The following is a 23,316-nucleotide window of genomic DNA, read 5'->3' as shown; positions in this document are numbered from 1 at the left end:
GAGGCAACAAACTTGTAAAAATTAAATAAATTTAAAATTTATGAAAATGTTTATTGATATTGTTAAAGTGTCCAATTTTAAGCAGGAAAAACAACACAAATAATTTTTTCCTCCTTGATATCATATTGTGTACCAGAGGGTTAAGAATGGCTGAATCACGTGTCTAACAACGCCCTTCAGACGTGACTTATTTACGATACAGCACTAGAATAACAGTAATGGGTGTGGGCAGATTTAATTATGTATGCAGGTGAAAGTGAAAAGTGAAACTGAAAAAGAGATGTATATATATATATAACAGTTCTGGTGTAGGTCTGATTTCACTTGCTTTCACTTGTGTTCCAGGACAGAGCTGATATAAATGTATTGAAGGAAGAAAAACAAACAAAAAATGGGAGGATCAGAATCACAACCAGTGCAACAACCAAAACCAAATCCAGGTGAGAGGGTCTTTCTTCCATATGTATATATATATATATATATATATATATATATATATATATATATATATATATATATATAGAACGCATATGTACACACCATAGATACATTCTCAGAGAGATTCTACCAAATTAATGTTATTCCAAATGAATTTATATGTTTTCTCTTAGAATTGGATAAACCGTGGAGGAAATTTGACTGGGGGTAAGCTATTCATGTACATAAGTTATTCTGTCTAAGTACTTTATTCTGTATTGATGTGCAGACTGTGTCGTATCTGTGTGCATAGCAGTCAAAACACTGAACTGTTCAGATAAATGTGCAAATACTGTGTGAGATAAGAATTTTATTTGGAATCTTTCCCCATACATTTTACAAACTACAATTATTGGTTGTTGTTGTTGAAGGACCACAGTCTTGTACACTGACGAAGGCGAAGACCCAAAATTTTTGTCCACTTATCTCCTGTGTACTTCAGTTAAAGTCTTTTTAGAGTGCAGACCTTCTTTGTATCTTTAATTAAAATAATTAAAATATAGGTCTTTGCACCTTATTAGCTGGGAGAATTATTAGCATGAAAATGTATCACAACATTTTAGTTGGTGAAAATGGCCCATTTTATCCTCAATATTGGCATTGAAACTGTCAGGTGATTTGGTAACATGAAGTGAATCAGTCCCTTTATTCAGCTGGTCATACCTTATGTTTTGAGTTCAACAGTTGTATTTATTTATTTATTAAATAAATATAAAAGTAATAATCGAACATAGCCTAATGTATGATGAATATGCTTATATGGTTTCTTTATTTTGAGTGGTTCAATACGTTTACGTTCAATACCTTTTATATATGCAATCTGAATAAAAACTGGACTTTATTTGATGAGCCTAAGTGGTCATTAAAGTCACTTGGCCATTCGCAGTCAAAACTGACAGACCACATAAAAGGAAAGACACTAAATTTGTTGTATAAAATGTAGCCTATATATCGGCTGCAATGTTGAACACACACAGAAATGAAAGAGTGAAACTGAAACATCCAGAGTACAACATTTTCTCACACACACACAGAGAAAGTGAAATTAATGTTTATGACTGTAAGTGCAAAACATATGCTTCAAAACTATTATTATTATTACATGTACATCAAACTTGTTAAATAATAGTTGTATAATTTCAAAATAAATATTTAAATAAATATTCCACACAGCAGGTGAATGCTGAACACTTCTGCTATCTACTGGCCATTATTTTCATAACATGATTTTGACCTGACATGAAGTTCTTTTTCTTTTTCCTCTAGATGGCAAACATGATAAATTCTCATATTTTCTGTTAAAAAAGAGAGAGAAAAAATGTATAGTGTTGTAATGCTATTCCAAATATAGCCAGTAACACTTTGCACAAAATTGTATTTTGTTTTCACAGACAGAAAGAAGCTCTGAAACAGAAGCTGGAAAACTTCTCTCCGGGTGATCCAAATGTAAATGACATCAAGATCCTGGTAGCTGGACAAGTTGGAGCAGGAAAGTCCAGCTTTATCAACTCCATCGATAGTGTCTTTAAAGGACGGATCTCAGCTAGAGCGCTAGTTAGTTCATCTGCTGGTGACAGCGTTAGTTTCACACAAAAAGTAGGTATTTGTCACCTATACAGTAGTTGCATGTTTTTTCAAAATTCCATAAATGTCAGCTGACCCACTCTTGTGCATAAAGCATTTTAGTGTAACACTCTACATTAAAGTTCCCTTTGTAAAGGGTTTATAAAGGTGTTTGTTAATATAAGTCGTTGATAAGGAGTTGCTTGAATAACTTTACCGTATAGTGAGCCATTTTTAACTCGCATGTTATAAATGCTTAATAAATGTATTTATTCACACATATTTTACTCAGAACCAGATTTTTGAATATTTCATGAGGATAGGATGCCAGCTGGATCCCAGTTATTTACTGTAAAATGTTTTACAGTATTGTTACTGTATATTTTAATTACAGTATTTTGTTCAGTACTGTATTTCATTTACAGTATAGTACTGTAATACAGTACAGTACTGTAATTAAATTTACAGTATTTTGCAGCACAGTTTTGTTTTTAATTTACAGTATTTACTATTGTGTTGTCAATTAGTTTAATTTTTAACCTGTATAAAATGATCCAACAGACCTTAAAAATGCAGTAAAAGTCAGTTTGTGTTGTGTTACATTTCAATAATTACGGCAGTCAAAGTTGACAAGCTTTCTGATGAGAAATGCCTTTATGGGTTCAGGCTGAAGCTTTTCTTTGGACCTTTTGAGATTTCCATATGATCTTTGACTATGGTATTTGGTGCCATCAGGGTTGATTCTCGGAATGAACCTGCAAGCACAAAAAAAAAAAAAAAAAAAAGAAACATTACTTTTCAGACCAGTGTTTGCAGAATTTGCCCTAACTCTCAAACTTGGTTCCGTATGCATTTTGATTTTAATAAAAGCACTTCACACTAGATCTGATTCTGAATGAACCTACAGGGATGGTACATAATTAGTAGGGGTGTAACAGTTCAAATTACTCATGGCTCAATTTATTACGGTTTTAGGGTCACGGTTTTGGTATGGTTTGGTATGTGCTATGCTCAGGGAAAATAGGCCAACTGTGAAATAAAAATGAAAATAAGAACAAATAAACAAATATACAACTGAGCAAAGATACAAATAATCTTCACTGTATTAATTAAACAAACATTAATCATTACTAAAGTTACAAGAGCTATTCAATCAAGACCAGTGAGTGATTTCTTTATCATTTGTTGTTTGATTAACATTAAAAACCCAGACAGCAGGAATGTTAGGCTTCTGTCACGACATAATGCATGATTCAATTCACTGATACACATTGTGTGGTCTTTTTCGACTGTTTATGTTCACTTAAGACATAACTTACTATGTTTGATAGATAGGATACTTGCCGAGATAATAATTTTTGTGTGAGTTTGTCTGTTCAAGTGCAAAACTTGTGCGGTTTGATTTTTTACAGAGAACCATTACACCCCTAATAATTAGCTGAAAATCCATTACATTCAAATAATTAAAGCTCCATCCTTTACAATGCATTCCAGTAGCCCAAACAGTAGAGCAAGATGTTTGAATGCTGAAATAATGGATTTGATTTGTATGTAATGTATGATAAAAGTATCTGCCAAAAGCATGAATGTAAATGTAATGTAAAAAATGTTTTGGCTTACCCAATTCTGCATTCCAACAAAGTGGACAGCAAATGCTGAAAAAGAGTCTGTTGGCTGGATGATTATCCTGCCCTTCATAGTCAGCATCCATGTTTTTTGCTTAAAGAACAGACTCTCCTGTAATAGACAAAGTCACAGCAGCCCTTTAGTGTTATGATGGTTTATAGGGACTACCATAGAAAACAGAACATATGACTAACAACAATGTGAGATATAGTTTTTAATAAATTAACCAACATTTATAAACATTTCATTTTATTTAATGGCTTTGATATTTTATAATATCTTATAATATTTCAGAATTTTTATATATTAATAATGACAATTGCATATTGCTAACCTTTTTCCTCCTCCTCCTCCTCCTCCTCCTCCTCCTCCTCAAAGTATCACTCTTTCTGTGTTAGTGAGAGCAGCAGCAGTGGTACAGTCCAGAGGAAATGGCAGCTGCAAATTCAAAATAAAGAACAGACACTGAGGGATGATTGTTTAAAAGCACTCTTAACTCTGCTGCTGGGTAAACCTCTGTTTCCATGGCTCTGCCTGATGAGCTAACTTGCGTTAAAGAGACAGCGAAACACATGCAAAAGTTATGTTTTTCAGTTTAAATAAAGTTTATTTCGGCTAATAGGTGAACTTAACTTACTCACCAGTTCATGTTATGACCGCTATAATGGCGATCCGGCTGACAGTCAGAAAAAAGGTACCAAACCCTTCCGACATGAAAAACGATACGATTATCTTGCTGTTAACATTACAAATGAAACCATTTTGGTTTGTTTTACATAAAATTAATATACTAACCTTTTAGTGAGTTACTGGTACATTCTTTTTTTCTCTGTTAACAGCCACTTCCACCACCGAGTTAAAAAAACAAAAACTCCCAAACCCCCCCCCCCGAAATCTCTTGCCATTGGTCAGTTTTTCGCAGGCAAGTTCACTACTGTAAATTGATTTACAGTACAGAAAAATTACAGTAGTGACCATATATTTTCCCATAATCCTTTGCTGTTTACAGTAATATACTGTATACACATTTTACAGTATCGTACTGTACATTACAGTAAAATACTGTTCAAATTATAGAAATACAGTGTATACCTGTGAACCCCAAAGAAGGGTGAACCATTTCTTCATGAGTTATAAATATTAGTAAGTTGTGAAAGTTAACATCAAATGTAAAGTGAAGTCCTGTGGACCATGTATTCATGATTTATAAACGTTATAAATAAAGCCATGATTCGCGTGTTTCCACTTTACATAAAGGTTCACTTTCACAGGTTAGTAACGTTTATAACTCATGGTTCATCCCTGATTAGGGTTCACAGGTAAGTAATGTAATTACATTTTTCATTATTAACCCTCTGGAGTCTGAGGCTGATTTGGGGCCTGGGGAAGTTTTGACATGCCCTGACATTTGTGCTTTTTTCAGTTGTTCATAAACATATAAATGACAAAAGTGTCATTACACTGTATTCAGCACAAACTAGGCTACAATAATATGTAAGGAACATGTATGTACATGTTTGTGTTTTTGAAGGAATAACATTTATGCGTGGTTATTGAAAAAACAAAAAACTTAAGTCACTGAAATAAGGCCAAAAAAAGTATAGTAAATCTGTGTTCATAAGACTTTAGAGTATTGGAGGTTGTAGACTAGAGTTTTTGCTTCAAAATTATGTAAAAATTATGCTGCTTACTCCTTCATATAAAACAATAGAGAGATTTAGTTTTTGTAAGACACTTTTTGCCAAGAAATACAGTATGCGAGGAGGCGTGAATCACCACTGAAAATGGGCCATTCTCACCTGAGAAGACAAAAGAATTGGATAGTAATGAGCTGAAATGACTTGCATATTAATGAGGCATTTCAGTCAGGTAGGCTGTGAAAAAAACCTTCTGTGATGTCTCAAGCTCATTATGATATATGAAACATACAGAAAAATATTATTACAATATAAAGTAATGATTTTATATTATACTTCAAAATATAATGTATTTCTGTGATGCAAAGAGTCTGAATATAGACTTTTAGTTTAAAAACATGCACATTTGGAGAAATATTGGATTCTCATATGCTTATGTCAATTTTCTATACAGAGGAGTTATTTTTATTTAATATTCATTGGCATTACTATGAACGCTGGTGTTTTCAATTCATCCTTGAAGTTGGAGGGCGCCCTGTGCATTTTAGTCCACAAATTCATCTAAAAGAAGAAGAGGCTATTCCATGAATGGAGTTTCCAATTCATACTGCAGCCGGAGGGCGCTAAAGAAACAAAAACTCATCTAAAATTCGTCTGTAGAAGACAAGTAAACAGGAAGTAACTGCATGTCTTCTAGAGATCGCTAACCATGACTTTTACATCCAGATAAACACTTTTCAAGACAATAAATACACGATTGAGATGATGAATGCATGTATTGACTGAATTTGCGTCTGAATAGCGCTGGCTCCGTGGGCGTGGCCGCATTAGCAGATAATGAGCTGAATCACAGATTTCTGACATGGCTCTCTTTTCATACAGATTACATAAACACAGAAGGTTTGTTTTCGATTTGACTTACATGATTTAAAACCTGACATCTTAACGTTTTTTTAGACATAAGTGTAATTTTTTTGTCATTAGTATTCACTAAGTTACAGTTCATTTTCTGAGAACTATCAGATTGGAGTTCGTTCAGAGGGAGATGAGAGATCACGCATCATGTTAGTTTTCTTTATTTTACAAAAAGCACAACATTCTGTTTTTACTCTGAGTGTATACAAATGAAAGAAGATATTCCACAGATTAAAATGGTGTATAACTCTTAATTGTATGTGCAACAGTGACGGAGTATTTTGAGTCTCTTTCACACTGATAAGAAAAAAACCACGGTGGTATCGCCGGCGATACCGTCAGACCTCAGAGTGATTATTAATATTTCATTAAGTTATGGCTGTGCTCGTATGTTTTTTTTTTTTTCAATATAAAGTTTGATCATTTCATCTTGATAAACGTGTCACGAATACGGTTTCTGTGGCTCCCTCCGATCGCCACCTGAGGGCACCCTCGCCCGAATACTAACCTGTCCGGACTACATTTCCCAACCACGTACCTGGACTGGAAGACTGGCTTCTCCACCACCACTGGCCACTATGAGTATCGGGTCATGCCCTTCGTCTTCCAGGCCTTTATCAATAACGTCTTCAGGGACATGCTGAATAAATGGGTAATCGTGTACATTGATGACATCCTGATTTATTCCGATAACTTCAAGGATCACGTTCGTCAGGTCTGGGCAGTTCTTCAAAGGCTCATCGATCATCAACTCTATGCCAGAAAAGAGTGAGTTCCACCAGACATCAACTTCGTTCCTGGGTTACATCATCAGTGCAGAGGGGGTTGCCATGGACGACAGTAAAGTTCAGTCAGTGGTAAACTGGCCACTACCCACCACGATTAAGGAACTGCAACGCTTCTTGGGATTTGCAAATTTCTATAGATGTTTTATCCGAAACTTCAGTCTCATCGCAGCTCCACTAACGTCTATGCTCAAAAAAGGGAACACCAGGCTGGCTTGGTCCACTGTCTCAATGGAAGCGTTCCACAAACTCAAGGATTTATTCACGTCTGCCCCAATTCTGCATCACCCAGATCCTGAACGGGAATTCATTTTGGAGGTTGATGCTTCTAGTACTGGTAAAGGTGCCATCCTGTCCCAACATCAAGGCAATCCACCCAAACTATATCCGTGCGCCTTCTATTAACGCAAGTTAACACCACCAGAACAGAACTATGACGTAGGAGACCGTGAACTCCTGGCCATGAAGGCTGCTCTGGAGCAATGGCGACACTGGTTGGAGGGGAGCAAACATCTGTTCATCGTCCTCACTGACCATCGCAATCTGGAATACTTACGCTCAGCCAAACGTCTCAACCACGTCAAGCTAGATGGGCTCTATTTTTCACAAGATTTCAGTTCACTGTCACTTACCGACCGGGGTCCAAGAACATCAAAGCTGATGCCCTCTCACGCCAGATCGAAGCCAGCTCCACACCGCTCTCCAACGAACCCATCCTTCCAACATCCATTATCCTTGCACCTATCCAATGGGACATGATGACTGAAATTACAGAGGCTCAGCGAACCGAACCACCGCCAGCCAACTGTCCTGCTGCCCGCACCTATGTGCCTCAGTCTCTCCGTCAAAGGGTCATTCAGTGGGTCCATACATCACTCAGCACAGGACATCCGGGGATAGCAGCCACCATCCAACTGGTCAGTAATCGCTTCTGGTGGCCCTCGCTGCAGTCAGACGTCATCACCTACGTGCACAACTGCTCCATCTGTCAGGCCACGAAATCCTCTCGTCTGCTACCAGCAGGACTCCTACAACCACTCCCTATTCCACAGCGCCCTTGGTCACATATTGCCATTGACTTTGTAACCGACCTACCCAATTCTCAGGGACACACCACGATCCTCACGGTGATAGATCGATTCTCGAAGGCCTGCTGGTTCATTTCGTTACCCAAGCTACCCACCACCTTAGAAACTGCAGAACATCTCTGTAACTTTGTGTTCCGTTTCTACGGCATTCCAGAGGACATCGTCTCTGACAGAGGACCTCAGTTCACCTCCCATCTATGGTCTGCATTCTTCCAAAAGCTTAACGTCAATGTCAGTCTAACCTCCGGCTACCACCCACAGGCCAACGGCCAGGCTGAGAGACAGAACCAGGAACTCATCCGCTATCTCCGCTCCTACTGCCAGCAGAATCAGTCAGACTGGAACCATTACCTGTTCTGGGCGGAGTACGCCCAGAATTCTCTCGTAAAGCCAGCCACAGGACTTTCACCATTCAAATGCATCCTGGGCTATCAACCGCCACTATTCCCCTGGTCAGGCGAACCCACAGATCTGCCAGCAGTCGATCAACGGCTTCGTCGAAGTGAAGAAGTTTGGAATGAGGCCCACGTACACCTCCAACGCGCAGTCCGACGACAGAAGGAACAAGCGGATCGTGCTCGACGCCCGCATCCCGACTATCACCCAGGACAACTGGTATGGTTGTCCACCCGGGATCTCCGTCTTCGTCTCCCTTGCAGAAAGTTCAGTCCCAAGTACGTGGGTCCATTCAAAATCACCCGTCAAATCACTCCAGTTTCATATCGTCTTGCTCTGCCTCCAGAATACCGTATCTCACCCACTTTCCATGTCTCTTTAAGGGATAGTTCACCCAAAAATGAAAATTTGATGTTTATCTGCTTACCCCCAGTACATCCAAGATGTAGGTGAATTTGTTTCTTCAGTCGAACGCAAATTATGATTTTTAACTGCAACCGCTGCCGTCTGTCAGTCAAATAATAGCAGTAGATGGGAACTTCAACTATAACAGTAAATAAAACTTGCTTAGACAAATCCAAATTAAACCCTGCGGCTCGTGACGACACATTAATGTCCTAAGACACGAAACGATCGGTTTGTGTGAGAAACCGAACAGTATTTATATCATTTTTTACCTCTAATACACCACTATGTCCAACTCCGTTCAGCTTCCTGCTAGTGAGGTCAAAAAATGTGTTCTGGTGACGGAAGTGATGTCTCGCCCATATACTTCAATGAGCACGAGACATCACTTCCGTTGTCAGAGCGCGATCTGACCTCACTCACCGGAAGCTGAACGAAGTTGGACATAGTGGTGTATTAGAGCTAAAAAATGATATAAATACTGTTCGGTTTCTCACACAAACCGATCGTTTCGTGTCTTAGGACATTAATGTGTCGTCACGAGCCGCAGGTTTTAATTTTGATTTGTCTAAGCAAGTTTTATTTACTGTTATAGTTGAAGTTCCTATCCACTGCTATTAATTGACTGACAGACGGCAGCGGTTGCAGTTAAAAATCATAATTTGCGTTCGACTGAAGAAAAAAAGTCACCTACATCTTGGATACCCTGGGGGTAAGCAGATAAACATCAAATTTTCACTTTTGGGTGAACTATCCCTTTAAGCCCGCAGGTGGTTCGAGAGGAGTGGAGAACCTAGATGAAACCGGTGACCAGAGACCTCCTCCCCTCATCGTGGAAGGCGAGGAGGCTTACCAAGTTCACGAGCTCATGGATTCCCAACGCCGGGGCCGACGTCTCCAATATCTTGTTGACTGGGAGGGGTTTGGCCCGGAGGAACGGTCCTGGGTCAATGCCGACAACATCCTAGACCCAAACCTCATTACCGAGTTCCATACGACCCATCCGGCGCGTCCTGCCCCTCGTCCTCGCGGAAGACCCCGGCGTCAACCGCCTCCTCGCTTCTGATTACGTCTTGCCTCTGACACTGTCTCTGCTGTTCTCTGACCCCTGCCTGTACGACCACGATTATTGTTAATAAAAGCTGCACATGGATCTCTCTGAGTCTCCAGCCTCGTTACAACATGAAATCAGTTTTTATACATTGCTCTGAAAGGGCAGCATGACCTTTTTGCAGAGTATCGTGGGTAAAGCACAGAGTAAAGTCTGATGAGCAACAGTGAGAAAAGAGACATAAGTCATGAGATATTGAGAAAATCACAAATAAATCAGCCTTCTGTCTCACCATAACAGTATATTTTTGCTGCATCATGCAATAACCAGACTGAGTAAAATATGTGTGAATAAATACATTTATAAAGCATTTATAACATGTGAGTTAAAAATGGCTCACTATTTGGCAGGTATTACGTTAAAGTCACCCTTTTTATTCATGCAGTTATAACTGCTTATCAATGACTTATTATGTATTTGTAAATAAGTTATTAGTTCTTAACAAACACTTTTATAAACCCTTTACAAAGGGAACCTGTTACCCATTTTAGCTAATCATATGAAGATTTCTTGGAAATTATTCACAAATATTTGTGCTTCTATATATTTGGTCTTCATTTTTAGCTCAAAGGATTCACCATCAGAAGTGGGAGAAAAATGTTGCCCTTCGTCTTTAAGGATATAATGGGCTTAGAAACTGCTGCATTGGCTGGGTCACAAACAGATGACATCATCAATGCTGTGTTTGGACATGTGAAGGACGGCTATAATGTAATAAACCATTATTATTTTAACATTAAGTTTGAATGTGTGCATTAGGTTTGACATTTAACATATTTTGCTGATTTTCCATTCTTAGTTCAACCAGGAGCAGGCACTCACTCATAAGGATCAACATTACAACTGTGACCCTACCCTCTCCGATCAGGCTTTCTGCCTGGTTTACATCATAGATGCAAATACAGTCGATTTCACAGATGATAAACTTGTTGACAAGTTGAAGATCATCCGCCAGAGAATCAGTGATTGGGGTAAAACTGACCTCTAAATGTTTGATCATGATTTTTATTCATGGGTTCACATACATTATATTACATGGGAGAGAGAAGTGGGCATAAAGTGGGTTGGATTTGTGTGTGTTTTCAATTTAAATTTTGTTGAGGAAAAAAACTTATAAAACCTTTACGTTGCCTCTGCATTTGCTGTAGGGATTCCTCAAGTAGTTTGCATGACTAAAGTGGATGAAGCATGTCCGCTTGTCAAAGATGATCTAAGGAAGATCTACACTAGCAAGAGGATCAAAGAGAAGGTATGTGATATCATCCAAAGACAATTTTATAAGTACATATTGCCCGTGTTGATCTGATTTTGTCTAACAGCCACATGTAGTTTTCTGATCTAACATTCTGTTCTTGTCCAGGTGGAGTTGTGCAGCACCAAAATAGGTGTGCCATTGACAAACATCTTCCCAGTGAAGAACTATCATTATGAGACTGACACAGAGGATGACATTGATGTTCTGTTATTAAAGGCACTTGAACAGATTGTTCAGATTGCTGATGACAGATTGTTGGACTGTGAAAGTTACTGATAAAATATACAGTTATTAATGCATATAAATCACATCACAAAATCACATATAATGCATTTGGAGTGGGTCATTCTTTAAATTTCTTTATCAGAGGAACATAATTTTGGGAAGATTGTGGATTAAAATGACTATAGAGATGATTATGTTTTGTGTTTAGTTTTACAAATATATGTACAGTGGGGTTCATAGTCAATGCAAATCTGGGACTCAAAAACTAATGTAAACCTGGAAAATAATTGAAAGATAAATTGAAAATTGTTTAAGTTATGATGTAAAATCTTTCTCCATTTAACAACATTAAAACCGTTACATTACATAAATAAGGGAATAATGCAGTGACACTGCATTTTGTGTTTTAGATACTACAAAATACATTTTGCTTACAGAGATGTGTTGAATAAATCCTGTTCAATCTTGATTTGTTCATTTTTCTTGACCATACATGTATGTATATTCAGTCGGTACTAAAATAGTGAATTGGGGTATCTGGAGCAATTGGTACATTCATATTAAGAGAAAGCATAACTTCTGTAAATTCATGTTGAAATATATTCTCTTCTTGGCATTTCACCTCTGTTTAAATCTGCCAATGTTTACTATGCATATTGTCGGTTCTGTGACAAATGCATATATAAACTGAAATGTAAATTGAAAGTTGTTTCAAAGCAACTTTACAAAAAATTGTGCATTAATGTCTGAAAGCCCCATTGAGCAAGCCATGGTGAATGTTGCAAAGAAAAATCATACCGAGAGATTTACCATTTAACACTGTTCTCATGGTAACCAGATCAACATTGTGAACGGAAAACTACAAAACTGAAGTGAAAACACCAAATTATCATTCAATGGGATAAAATATATTTTCTTCCCTGCAAACAATACCATGAAGAATGTGGATATTTAACCAAGTCAAAAACAAATAAGGTAAGCAGGTAACCATATTCATTTCAGTATCAACAGACGCAAACGCTATTAAAGGCGACAACTTTTAAAGTTAAAAAACGATATAAGTAATAAAAAACGGTATAAAGGTGCATTCACGCGGCCTCGTAATTCCTGTAGTTACGAGATTCTAGCTTGTAAAAAGCATTCACGTCCTCGAGCTCGTAATTACAGCTTGTAAGCTGGGAGTTTTCTGAATGCTCCCACATGTACCACGTGGCCGCTGTACCACCTGACCGCTGTAGATTCATTTAGGCGTTGATAGTGGTGCCATGGAAACGCATAATTACCAGTCCGAGGACGTGAACAGCTCCGAAAATAACGTCACGTGTTGTCATTTCAAGAATCCGGTAAATAGGTGACGTGAACGCAGCATAAGTTATGTATAAGTTATGAGTTTTTCAGAAAACTCCCAGCTTACAAGCTGTAAATACGAGCTCTAAGAGGACGTGAACGCTTTTTACAAGCTAGAATCTCATAACTACAAAAATTACGAGGCCACGTGAATGCACCTTTTCAGTCTGAGGTGCGACGCCGTTTTGTCCTATGACTGAAGCCTTTTAGTCTGAGGCATGACTCCTTTTCGTTGTATGACTGAGGTGTGAGGAAGTCCTAATATGAACACCGTACTCCAGGTTCTAAAAAAAAAACTGAACTGGTTCATTTAAATTATTGTTTGTTTAAATTATTGTAAGTTTGTATTGCAGTATTATGACAATTTTACATTGTACAGGTCTTCACTTGGTTTTTGTCCAAATTATGCTCTTGAAACAAGGGATAGAGTATGTTGTCTTGAAAGATATCAAGCATCACTGGCAAAGACAGCATTCCTTTCTAAAAGATCTTTTAAAACAGGTTGCTTTTGAAATGGGTAAAACATTAGTACTTAGCTCACAGTCCTTGCTGCATTATATATACAGTATAATACTATAATGTGTATATTATGTACTGCTGCTTTGTAAATTTAAATCAGCCCTTTTGCTGTCTCCTTTTTGAGGTGGAGAGTTTTCCTCCTACCTTAATTGAGCACACCTGAAAATTTTAACCAATGTTTTCAGGTTTACTTACAGACAATTATAGACAGTTGGGAGCTAAATCTGCAGGACCGTGGACTGAAGAACGCCTGACAATGGGATGTTAAGACTTCTTCCTCTGGTTGAGAAAAAGCTACAGCACATCAGTGAACACATCTTCACTGTAGAGTACAACTGAAAAAACTGTCCAGAAGAAGAAGAACATGAACATGATAGAGACATGTACAGGGAAGAGCAAGAAACCAGTTTAGCCGTGATAAAGAATCTTTATTTTAAACACAATATCAAATCTGTTTTCTGTATCATAGTTGGATGGCATTCTGTGGCACTCATTTGTGCAGTAGGAGTAAAGTCTGTGAATGGATTATTTTTTGATTTATCTTCAATCTCATTTGTCTTTATGCTACTTTCAATGTTATGCTGTATCTGCCAATGAAGTGTAATAAAGTATGGTGAATACGATGTGAACGTGGTGTTTGGCACAGTAAATAAAATTTTACTAGGCTCTTATGGATTTATTTCAAGAAGTTTATTGAAGATTACATTTTGGCTCCATTTCTTTGTTATTTTACTAAATGGTGCATTATCCTTGTTTTGTAAGACTTGATTTTCCTGCTAAACAAAAAAAAAAAAAAAAGAGATCAAGGATCCTGCAATAAAGCAATAAAACTCATCTGGAAAAAGATCTCAAAGAAGCAGTAAAGGACAACGCCTTGCCTTAACCCCAAAAGGGTCCCTGATGAAAGAATAATTGAAATATGGGATACCCAGAACCATCAAATATCTAAATTAATGCATAACTAATGATTAATTTCTAATTGGAAACACAATCTAAGAGTCATAATCATTTGAAATCGAAGTCAGATTAAACAAGTGAATTAAGTGAACATGCAGAGGCGCTGAAAAGGCATACATGCGTTAACCTTCGCCCAGGCCGTCGGAATCCGATGGTGGGTTCCTTACAATTTTTTGTTTACTGCCAACACTGGAAATTGGATAATGGCAGTGGATTCATCCATTATATTTACTGGTGTTCACACACAAAAAAATGAAATCATAAAAAATAATCAACTACTATTCAATCAATTATTATTATTATTATTATTGGATTACAACATTTTGTTCAAATATTTCCATATTTCATCAGGTCTCACAACACCCATCAAAACCTATACAAGCATGATGTTAGAATAGAAAAGGGGGGAAATTATCAAATTCTCCAATATTTCAATGTGATTCAACAAAGTTTGTTATCCAAGATGAGGAGAATACATCTGTGTAGATTTCACTGCCCTTCCACCCCCAGGGGGCCAGTAATGGCCCTTGGAAGAGCAAAAAAATGCACATTTCAAATGGCTGTAACTCAAAGTCTGGTTAGCGTATCAAAGAGAAAATCATCAGGACAACTGCTTATCCTATGTGTAACACAGTTCAGTTCGTAGTTGGGGAAGGAAGAGGACAGGGTCGGTGAACAACTGCTGACTGAGAATTTATTAACTTTAAAAAAGGGTTCAACAGAAAGACTGTGCAGCGCACAACAACAAAAATAAACAATCCACAAAGGGCTTCACTCCAGGTTCGGTATACACCATCCACAAGGGCTTCTCTCCAAGTTTGGCATACACAATCCGCAAGGGCTTCACTCCAGAACCTCGACACGACTCAGTCAGCAGTTCCCCTCTCTCTCACACACTCCTGCTTCTCACAGCGTTTTATCCTATCCCTCGCCACACTATGATTACTAAATAATGTTGGGCACAGTTTTCAGACATAAATGGAAAGCTGTATGGAAAGTTTTTGTAAAGTGCTCACAGTAAAATATCAAATTTCAGCCTGTCCCTCATATATGTAATAAATGTTTGCACAATAAACATATTTATATATCAAGTTGTCCATTAAAGATCTTATTTATTTAACTTTTATCATTTCATTACCAAACCTTTCATTACTAAACCAAGAATGCTTTTTCACAAGGTGTAATATAAGTCTAAGGTGTCCCCTGAATGTGTCTGTGAAGTTTCAGCTCAAAATACCTCACAGATTTTTTTAAATTAATTTTTTTTTAACTGCCTATTTTAGGACATCATTAACTATGCACTGATTTTTTCAGCGTGCCGCCCCTTTAATTCACGTGCTCCCTGGCACACGAGCTCTCGATTATATTACAGCACATTTACAAAGTTCACACAGCTAATATAACCCTCAAATGGATCTTTAGAATATGTTCGTCATGCATGCTGTATGCATGCTTCGAATTATGCGAGTAAAGTATTTATTTTGATGTTTATATTTGATTCTCTACGAGTTTGAGGCTGTGCTCCGTGGCTAACGGCTAATGCTACACTGTTGGAGAGATTTATAAAGAATGAAGTTGTGTTTATGAATTATACAGACTGCAAGTGTTTAATAATGAAAATAGTGACGGCTCTTGTCTCTGTGAATACAGTAAGAAACAATGGTAACTTTAACCTAATTTAACAGTACATTAGCAACATACTAACGATACATTTAGAAAGACAATTTACAAATATCACTAAAAATATCATGCTATCCTGGATCATGTCAGTTATTATTGCTCCATCTGCCATTTTTCGCTATTGTTCTTGCTTACCTAGTCTGTTGATTCACCTGTGCAGATCCAGACGTTACTGGCTGCCCTTGTCTAATGCCTTTCATAATGTTGGGAACATGGGCTGGCATATGCAAATATTGGGGCGTACACCCCGACTGTTACGTAACAGTCGGTGTTATGTTGAGATCCGCGTGTTTTCCGGAAGTCTTTCAAACAAATGAGATTTACATAAGAAAGAGAAAGCAATGGAGTTTGAAACTCAATGTATGTCTTTTCCATGTACTGAACTCTCAACACGATCACACGAAAATGCGTATCAAAAGTGCGAGTTTGTAATCTCATAGAATATATACGCCAAAATGAGTTTTGGCGTGCTTATGGTACGCAGTTTTTCGCGTGCATATGATACACACTTTATGGCGTGTATATGATACGCTCTTGGTTAGGATGGGGGTGGGGGAGTGGGGGGTTCGTACGTATAATACGCCATAAAGTGCGTATCATATGCACGTGAAAAACTGTGTACCATAAGCACGCCAAAACTCATTTTGGCGTATATATTCTACGAGGTTACAAACTCGTACTATTGATGCGCATTTTCGTGTGATCTGGCTTTAAGGAACAGCTGTTGATGGAACGGCAACGACGGCCGGAAGTAAACTGTCAACTGCCGTAGCTAAAGAACGCAAAAATCACTAAGCAACAACAAAGATGATGGCGTGGATCATTTAATCATTTGACATAGTAAACAATACATTACATGTAAATAAAAGCAAGAGAATGGTAGCTGTTGGCATTAAATGACATACAGATACAACTAAAATACCACATAATTATAGAACATAACATTTACATCTAGTCTGTCACGTATTATCGACTACGGCAAATCGGCTACCCTGCCGTAGTAGACGGTTACAGTAGAACGTCAAGAAGTAGCAGTTAAATTTGCGCATGCGCAATGGAATGCCAGAATGCCATTGCCGTTGTATCAGCAGCTGCTGCTTAAAGTCCCTAATATCTTCCTGTACAACCGCAGCTGCAGTAGGTGTTGATGTCGTGTGAAGGATCTTCAAACAATTACCATTTGAAGGATATAATTTGAGTAAAACGGTAAGATTTGCATGTTTTCTTTTAAAAATACTTTGTCAGTGACGCGCCGTTTCAGACAATTGTATTTACACTGCAATAAATAAGTGCCTATAAATAATAGCCTATAAACGTCCTAAAAGATATGTTCACCTTATTAGCAAAACTGCATAAATTTGCATAAATACTATCTGGCCAGTGGAAATGAATTAATCATCTCTATTCTAAAACCTTTTTCTGAAGTATTTTATACAATTTTGTTTTATGGATATTTTGATATATTTATTCTAAAACAAAGAGGATATTGGATTATCTTTATCAACATAATGTGTGGCACAAATTGCATTTATAGTCCATATCTAATATTTTCCAATGTCTTGTACCTTTGACGGTGTCAACCGTGGATGTAGCGTGGATGGGAACGTGTATGGAAATGATATGCAGATGAGGTTATGCATAGTAAAACTGGGCGTCGTAAGCTACATATATGGTGATTTCGGGGAGGAGACGGGGTGGAGATGCACGTACACACAATCTTCCGCTGACTGGAATTTATAAAGGGATTTGTGCGCAGGATCTGGCGTACATGGTTTTATAAATCAGATTTTTTTTGTGCGTATGCAGAATCTAGCTTTTGCGCGTACGTACACTTTTAGGATGAAATCTACGCAAAGTTTTATAAATGAAGCCCCAGGTTAGGTTCACAGAGTAAGTTACTATGGTAACTGACTCAGAGTAGAAGTTACCTCCAAGCTGATCTCTTTGCTGTATGTGACAAAAAATGTTTTGGCCTAAAAACCCTTGACATCGCTTACAGTACCTTTAACTTCGATATTATGGAAGACACTGCTGGATCCGGTGGTCGAACGGTCCATTGTCCAGTTTGAAGAGATCCAATGATAATAGCTTACTGTATAACCGCAGCTGCAGGAGGTGTTGATGTTGTGTGAAGGATATTCAAACAATTACCACTGTATTTGAAGGATATAATTTGAGGAAAACGGCAAGATTTGCACGCTTCCTTTTTAAAAAATACTTTGTCAGTGACGCGCCGAGACAGACAGTTGTATTTAAACTGCCATAAATAAGTAGGCCGATCTGTTTCTACTAAAAAATAGCCCATAAACATCCTAAAAGATTTATTCACCTTATCAGTAAAACTGCATAAATTTGATTTGAATTGTATAAAACAATTAAAATACTATTTGGTCAGTGGAAATGAATGAAACAACTCTATTCTAAAACCTTTATCTGAAGCATTTGATACAATTTTGTTTTTATGGATATTTTGATATATTTATTCTAAAACATAAAGAGGATATTGGATAATTTTTATCACTGTAGTGTATTGCACACATTGCTTTTTTAGTCCATATCTAATATTTTCCAATGTCTTGTACCTTTGACGGTGTTAACCATGGTGTCACGTGGATGGGAACATGCATGGAAATGATATGCAGATGAGGTTATGCATAAAACTAGGCGTCATAAGCTCCATATATGGTGATTTCGGGGTGGAGATGCATGTACGCACAATCTTCCACTGACTGGGATTTATAAAGGGATTTGTGCGCAGGTTCTGGCATACGCATGGTTTTATAAATCGGAATATTTTTGTGCGTACGCAGAATTTAGTTTTTTTTTTTTTTTACGTACACTTTTAGGATGAAATCTACGCAAAGTTTTATAAATGAGGCCCCTGGTGTCTCCAGAATGTGTCTGTAAAGTTTCAGCTCAAAATACCCCACGGATCATTTATTATAGCTTGTCAATTTTCCCCCGTTTGGGTGTGGGGCAAAATCAAGCCGTTTCTGTGGGAGGGTTTTTTTTAAATGCAAAAGACCTCGTGCTGGCACCCCCAAGCTCGCTTGACATTTCAATACACTGAGGCAATACAGCTGTTAACACAGCTAATATAACTCGCAAAATGGATCATTTAACTGTTCTTGGTGCAGCATATAACATAGGTATGGCATTTGCTAAAATTAAGGCTAGATGAAAACATTCCAGGATTTTTCTCCATGTAGTGGACTTCAATGGACCCCAAATGGTTGAAGGTCAAATTGAAAGTTTCAGTGCAGCTTCAAGAAATAAGGGTCTTATCTAGAGAAACCATCGTTCATTTTCTAAAAAAAAAACAACAACAATTTTTTACATTTTAACCATAAATGCTCATCTTGAAGTAGCTCTCTTCTTCTTCTTTTTTGTAAGGCTTGAAGCTTTTGCTGCTATTTTGAACCAATAATCGTAAAAAAGTAGTTGAAGGATAATGTGCATAATTCCATTATTTGTCTGACTCCAATATAATTTACAGTAATCTGATTTCATTAAAGTTGTTATTAATCTTTAACCTCTTATTCTTTAAAGGTAAAAGTCTTTCTTAGAACTGATAGGGAAACGTAGGATTTAACTTGAACGCTTAGATAATGAAAGTTACAATCACTTTAGTTTCAGCATTATAAGTGGTAAAAGGAGAGGTTCTCAAAGCCTTTAAAAGCTGGTTATTATGATTTATGGCTTATTAATGTAAACACACGATTAGTTGACTAATGGCTTAAATGAACGACTACTAGTCGAACAGAAAAAACTTTAGTCGGGGGCAGCCCTAGAAAATTCTTATTTTGGTCATACTATCAAGACTTCAATCTGTGATTTCAAATGTACATGTACAGTATCCACCACTGGTGACTGACAGCCACACGTTCTCCTCAAAACATTAGATACATCCGCACTGAGGAGCCATGACAATGCACAACCCTTGAAAGATGATAATTCTGCAAAACACTGCAATTGCAGGCTTCAAACAGAGATGGCGACAAAGAGGCAAAACTTACGGACTGTAGCTTTAAACATTGAGGAGAATATGTTAAAGGATTAGTTCACTTTCAAATTAAAATTTCCTGATAATTTACTCACCCCCATTTCATCCAAGATGTTCATGTCCTTCTTTCTTCAGTTGAAAAGAAATTGAGGTTTTTGATGAAAACATTCCAGGATTTTTCTCCATATAGTGGACTTCAATGGACCCCAAATGATTGAAGGTCAAAATTACAGTTTCAGTGCAGCTTCAAAACGTTCTACATGATCCCAGTCAACGAATAAGGGTCTCCATCACTAATTTTCTAAAAAAAAAAAAAAAAAATTATATACGTTTTAACCATAAATGCTCATCTTGAACTAGCTCTCTTCTTCTTCTCTATTGGAATTCCAGCAGTGTAGACACTGCTAAGTGTACTGCCCTCCACAGGTCAAAGTTTGAACTAATTGTTATATACTTACACTAACATATTGTATATGACAATTTAGTTCAAACTTTGACCTGAGGAGGGCAGTAACACACTTAGCAGCGTTTACACTGCTGGAATTCAAATATAGAAGAAGAGAGCTAGTTCAAGATGAGCATTTATGATTAAAACGTATAAAAATTTTGGGGGTTTTTTTAGAAAATGAGAGATGGTTTCTCTAGAAAAGACCCTTATTTCTCGTCTGGGATCGTGTAGAGCTCTTTGAAGCTGCACTGAAACTGTAATTTTGACCTTCAACCGTACAAAAGTACCCTATTGTACATTAGGATACTTTAATATCTCATTACAGTTTTTTTTTTTTTTTTTTCAATTTCAAAAATCTTAGTACAAAAAACAAAACTGATCACATGTAACACAGCTGATCTGATGCTTTCATTCTAGTTGTACATATTTTCATTCTACATAATTGCTGTTTCAAAACACAAGATCATTATGATATGTAATGAGAACATTTGGTTTAATCATTGAACCACAACAGTATGTTCTTCTTTTAGTTTAGTAATTTTAACAATCAGTTCATTCAATAACAAACACTGCAAGATACATGTTTGAAATCACCCTTGTTGCTGAAATAATTAAAGTAATGCAAGCTACAGATGCCACATCAGCAAAATAGATACACTTACATTATCTAACGTATGTAATGTAAAATCCATAATGTTTGTAATAGTAGGCATATCTATTCAGTGTGTTATCAAAATGTGTGATAAAGTTATGAAATGGCAATAAGATTTTGTACTAGAAAAGTGATGATGGTGGTAGCATCATGCAGGTCAGTGTCGAAGGAAAGCTGAATGCAACAAAATACAGAGATAACCTTAATGAACTCCTTGTCAAGACTACTTTGAACTGGGTTTAATGTTCACAACAGGACGATAAGGTTTGAAGCAAAGCTCTCTGTAGTGTTTTATTTGATGTACAGTTGTCTGCTTCTGACTGGTTTTATGGCAGAATGGCAGAGGTCCGTTGGTTGAAATCACTTGAGTATCTCAGTAATGTTCCAGTGAGAATGATTAACATCCATGTTATTCATCTACAGAGGTAACACTTTCCTTCACTTTCCTTTTCCTTTAAATGACTTCTGCAGAATCATTAGGACAAAACAATAAATTCTCATTTTCACTTTCTATTTACTTTATTATTAATAATTGTTTAAAACATACCCTGGATCAGATCAGGTATGTTACTCTAGTGATTAACCTGGTTGGTGGTGGGAAATAGACAGTGTGCTTGTTTTGAGCAATGAGATGGCACATAGTAAAGCATGTTTAAAAATGCTTACCCTAGTAGTTTCACCATGTATGTGTGTGTGGGTGTGTGTGCTATTCCCTATATTCTGGGACCCTATCCCTTCAATAGTAATACCAGTAAATGTTGACCTTATGGGGACCCACAGGGTCCGGACATTATTTTTGTTGGTCCCCATGAGGAAAACAGCTTATAAATCATCCTAAATGAAGTGTTTTGAAAATCTAAAAATACAGAAAGTTTTCTGTGATAGGTTTAGTGTAGGGTGATGTATCGTTTGTACAGTATTAAAATCATCATGTCTATGGGAAGTACTCATAAAACATGGAAACCAATGTGTTACTATGGTGATTACCCTGGTAAATATGGGAAAAAAGACAGTGTGTTTGTTTTGAGTAATGAGATCGCACATAGTAAAGCAAAAATTTCTCTCTCTCTCTCTCTCTCTCTCTCTCTCTCTCTCTCTCTGTGTGTAAGAGATGGTGGTTTTGTTGAATGGATTTAAACTTCATTAGCCACTGTGAACTAAACAACACTAAAAAATGACCATGCTCCATTACCTCTAGACCGTATTATATAAAACAACAAATTTATTCATTTTAATTAAACAATTAATTAATGAGAATGCCAGCATTTACACTATATTGCCAAAAGTATTGAGACACCCCTCCAAATCATTGAACTCAGGTGTTCCAATCAATTCCATGGCCACAGGTGTATAAAATCAAGCACCTAGCATGCAGACTGCTTCTACATACATTTGTGAAAGAATGGGTCGATCTCAGGAGCTCAGTGAATTCAAGCGTGGTACCGTGATGGGTTGCCACCTGTGCAATAAGTCCATTCGTGAAATTTCCTCACTAGTAAATATTCCACAGTCAACTGTTAGTGGTATCAGAACAAAGTGGAAGCAATTGGGAACAACAGCAACTCAGCCACATGGTAGGCCACGTAAAATCACAGAGCGGGGTCAGCGCATACTGAGACACACAGTGCGCAGAAGTCGCCAACTATATAGCTACAGACCTCCTTCAGATTAGCTCAAGAACAGTGCGTAGAGAGCTTCATGGAATGGGTTTCCGTGGCGGAGCAGCTGCATCCAAGCCTTACATCACCAAGTGCAAAGCAAAGCGTCGGATGCAGTGGTGTAAAGCGTGCCACCACTGGACTCGAGCATTGGAGATGTGTTCTCTGGAGTGATGAATCACGCTTCTCTGTCTGGCAGAAAAACGAATAGTCTGTCTTTCAAGTGTTTAACCCTAAGAGACCCAGCATAACAGAATTACAACGTTTGTCAGATATTTGTCAGAACCATTATTCCTACATACTGTATGCATCATATGGAATAGTCATTTGCTACAAATCACTTAATCTGTTATTCTCTGAGCTAGGGCTGCTTAATTACTATTATACTTTGTTCTCAAATTGTTAATGTTAACAACATCAGCATTGCATGGCAATGTGTATTTAGAATTACTTGTAGATTTCAGTTTCTGTACAGTTTAATATCTATTTGTCCATTTGTCATACCATACAATCAAAATGATCATTTTAATTATTCCTGCTGCTGTGAGAAAAGGCTATAAATGATCCAC

The 23,316-nt window shown here is 37.3% G+C and overlaps 1 protein-coding gene across 1 annotated transcript; it reads left to right on the top strand.

Moving 5' to 3' along the window:
- The first annotated feature begins 219 nt into the window (after nt 1–219).
- LOC137032847 (interferon-induced protein 44-like) lies at nt 220–11,918 on the top strand. Its single transcript, XM_067404815.1, has 8 exons — nt 220–242; nt 346–440; nt 612–645; nt 1,869–2,073; nt 10,568–10,714; nt 10,803–10,974; nt 11,152–11,252; nt 11,364–11,918. Exons 2-8 carry the CDS (start codon nt 392–394, stop codon nt 11,532–11,534), a joined length of 879 nt encoding a protein of 292 aa, XP_067260916.1. The 5' UTR covers nt 220–242; nt 346–391; the 3' UTR covers nt 11,535–11,918.
- Nucleotides 11,919–23,316: the final 11,398 nt, after the last annotated feature.

The sequence above is a fragment of the Chanodichthys erythropterus genome, chromosome 12 (genome assembly GCF_024489055.1).
Source record: "Chanodichthys erythropterus isolate Z2021 chromosome 12, ASM2448905v1, whole genome shotgun sequence".
NCBI classification, from domain to species: domain Eukaryota; kingdom Metazoa; phylum Chordata; class Actinopteri; order Cypriniformes; family Xenocyprididae; genus Chanodichthys; species Chanodichthys erythropterus.
The sequence above is the reverse complement of the archived record's forward strand: the minus strand, read 5'-3'. Positions and strand labels throughout refer to the sequence as shown.

Excerpts from the sequence above, each read along its gene's own strand:
- LOC137032847 (XM_067404815.1), top strand. The coding sequence starts at position 392 with ATGGGAGGATCAGAATCACAACCAGTGCAACAACCAAAACCAAATCCA. Across the intron at positions 646-1,868 it reads TGGAGGAAATTTGACTGGGG|ACAGAAAGAAGCTCTGAAAC; the intron begins GTAAGCTATTCA and ends TTGTTTTCACAG. Across the intron at positions 2,074-10,567 it reads GCGTTAGTTTCACACAAAAA|CTCAAAGGATTCACCATCAG; the intron begins GTAGGTATTTGT and ends CTTCATTTTTAG.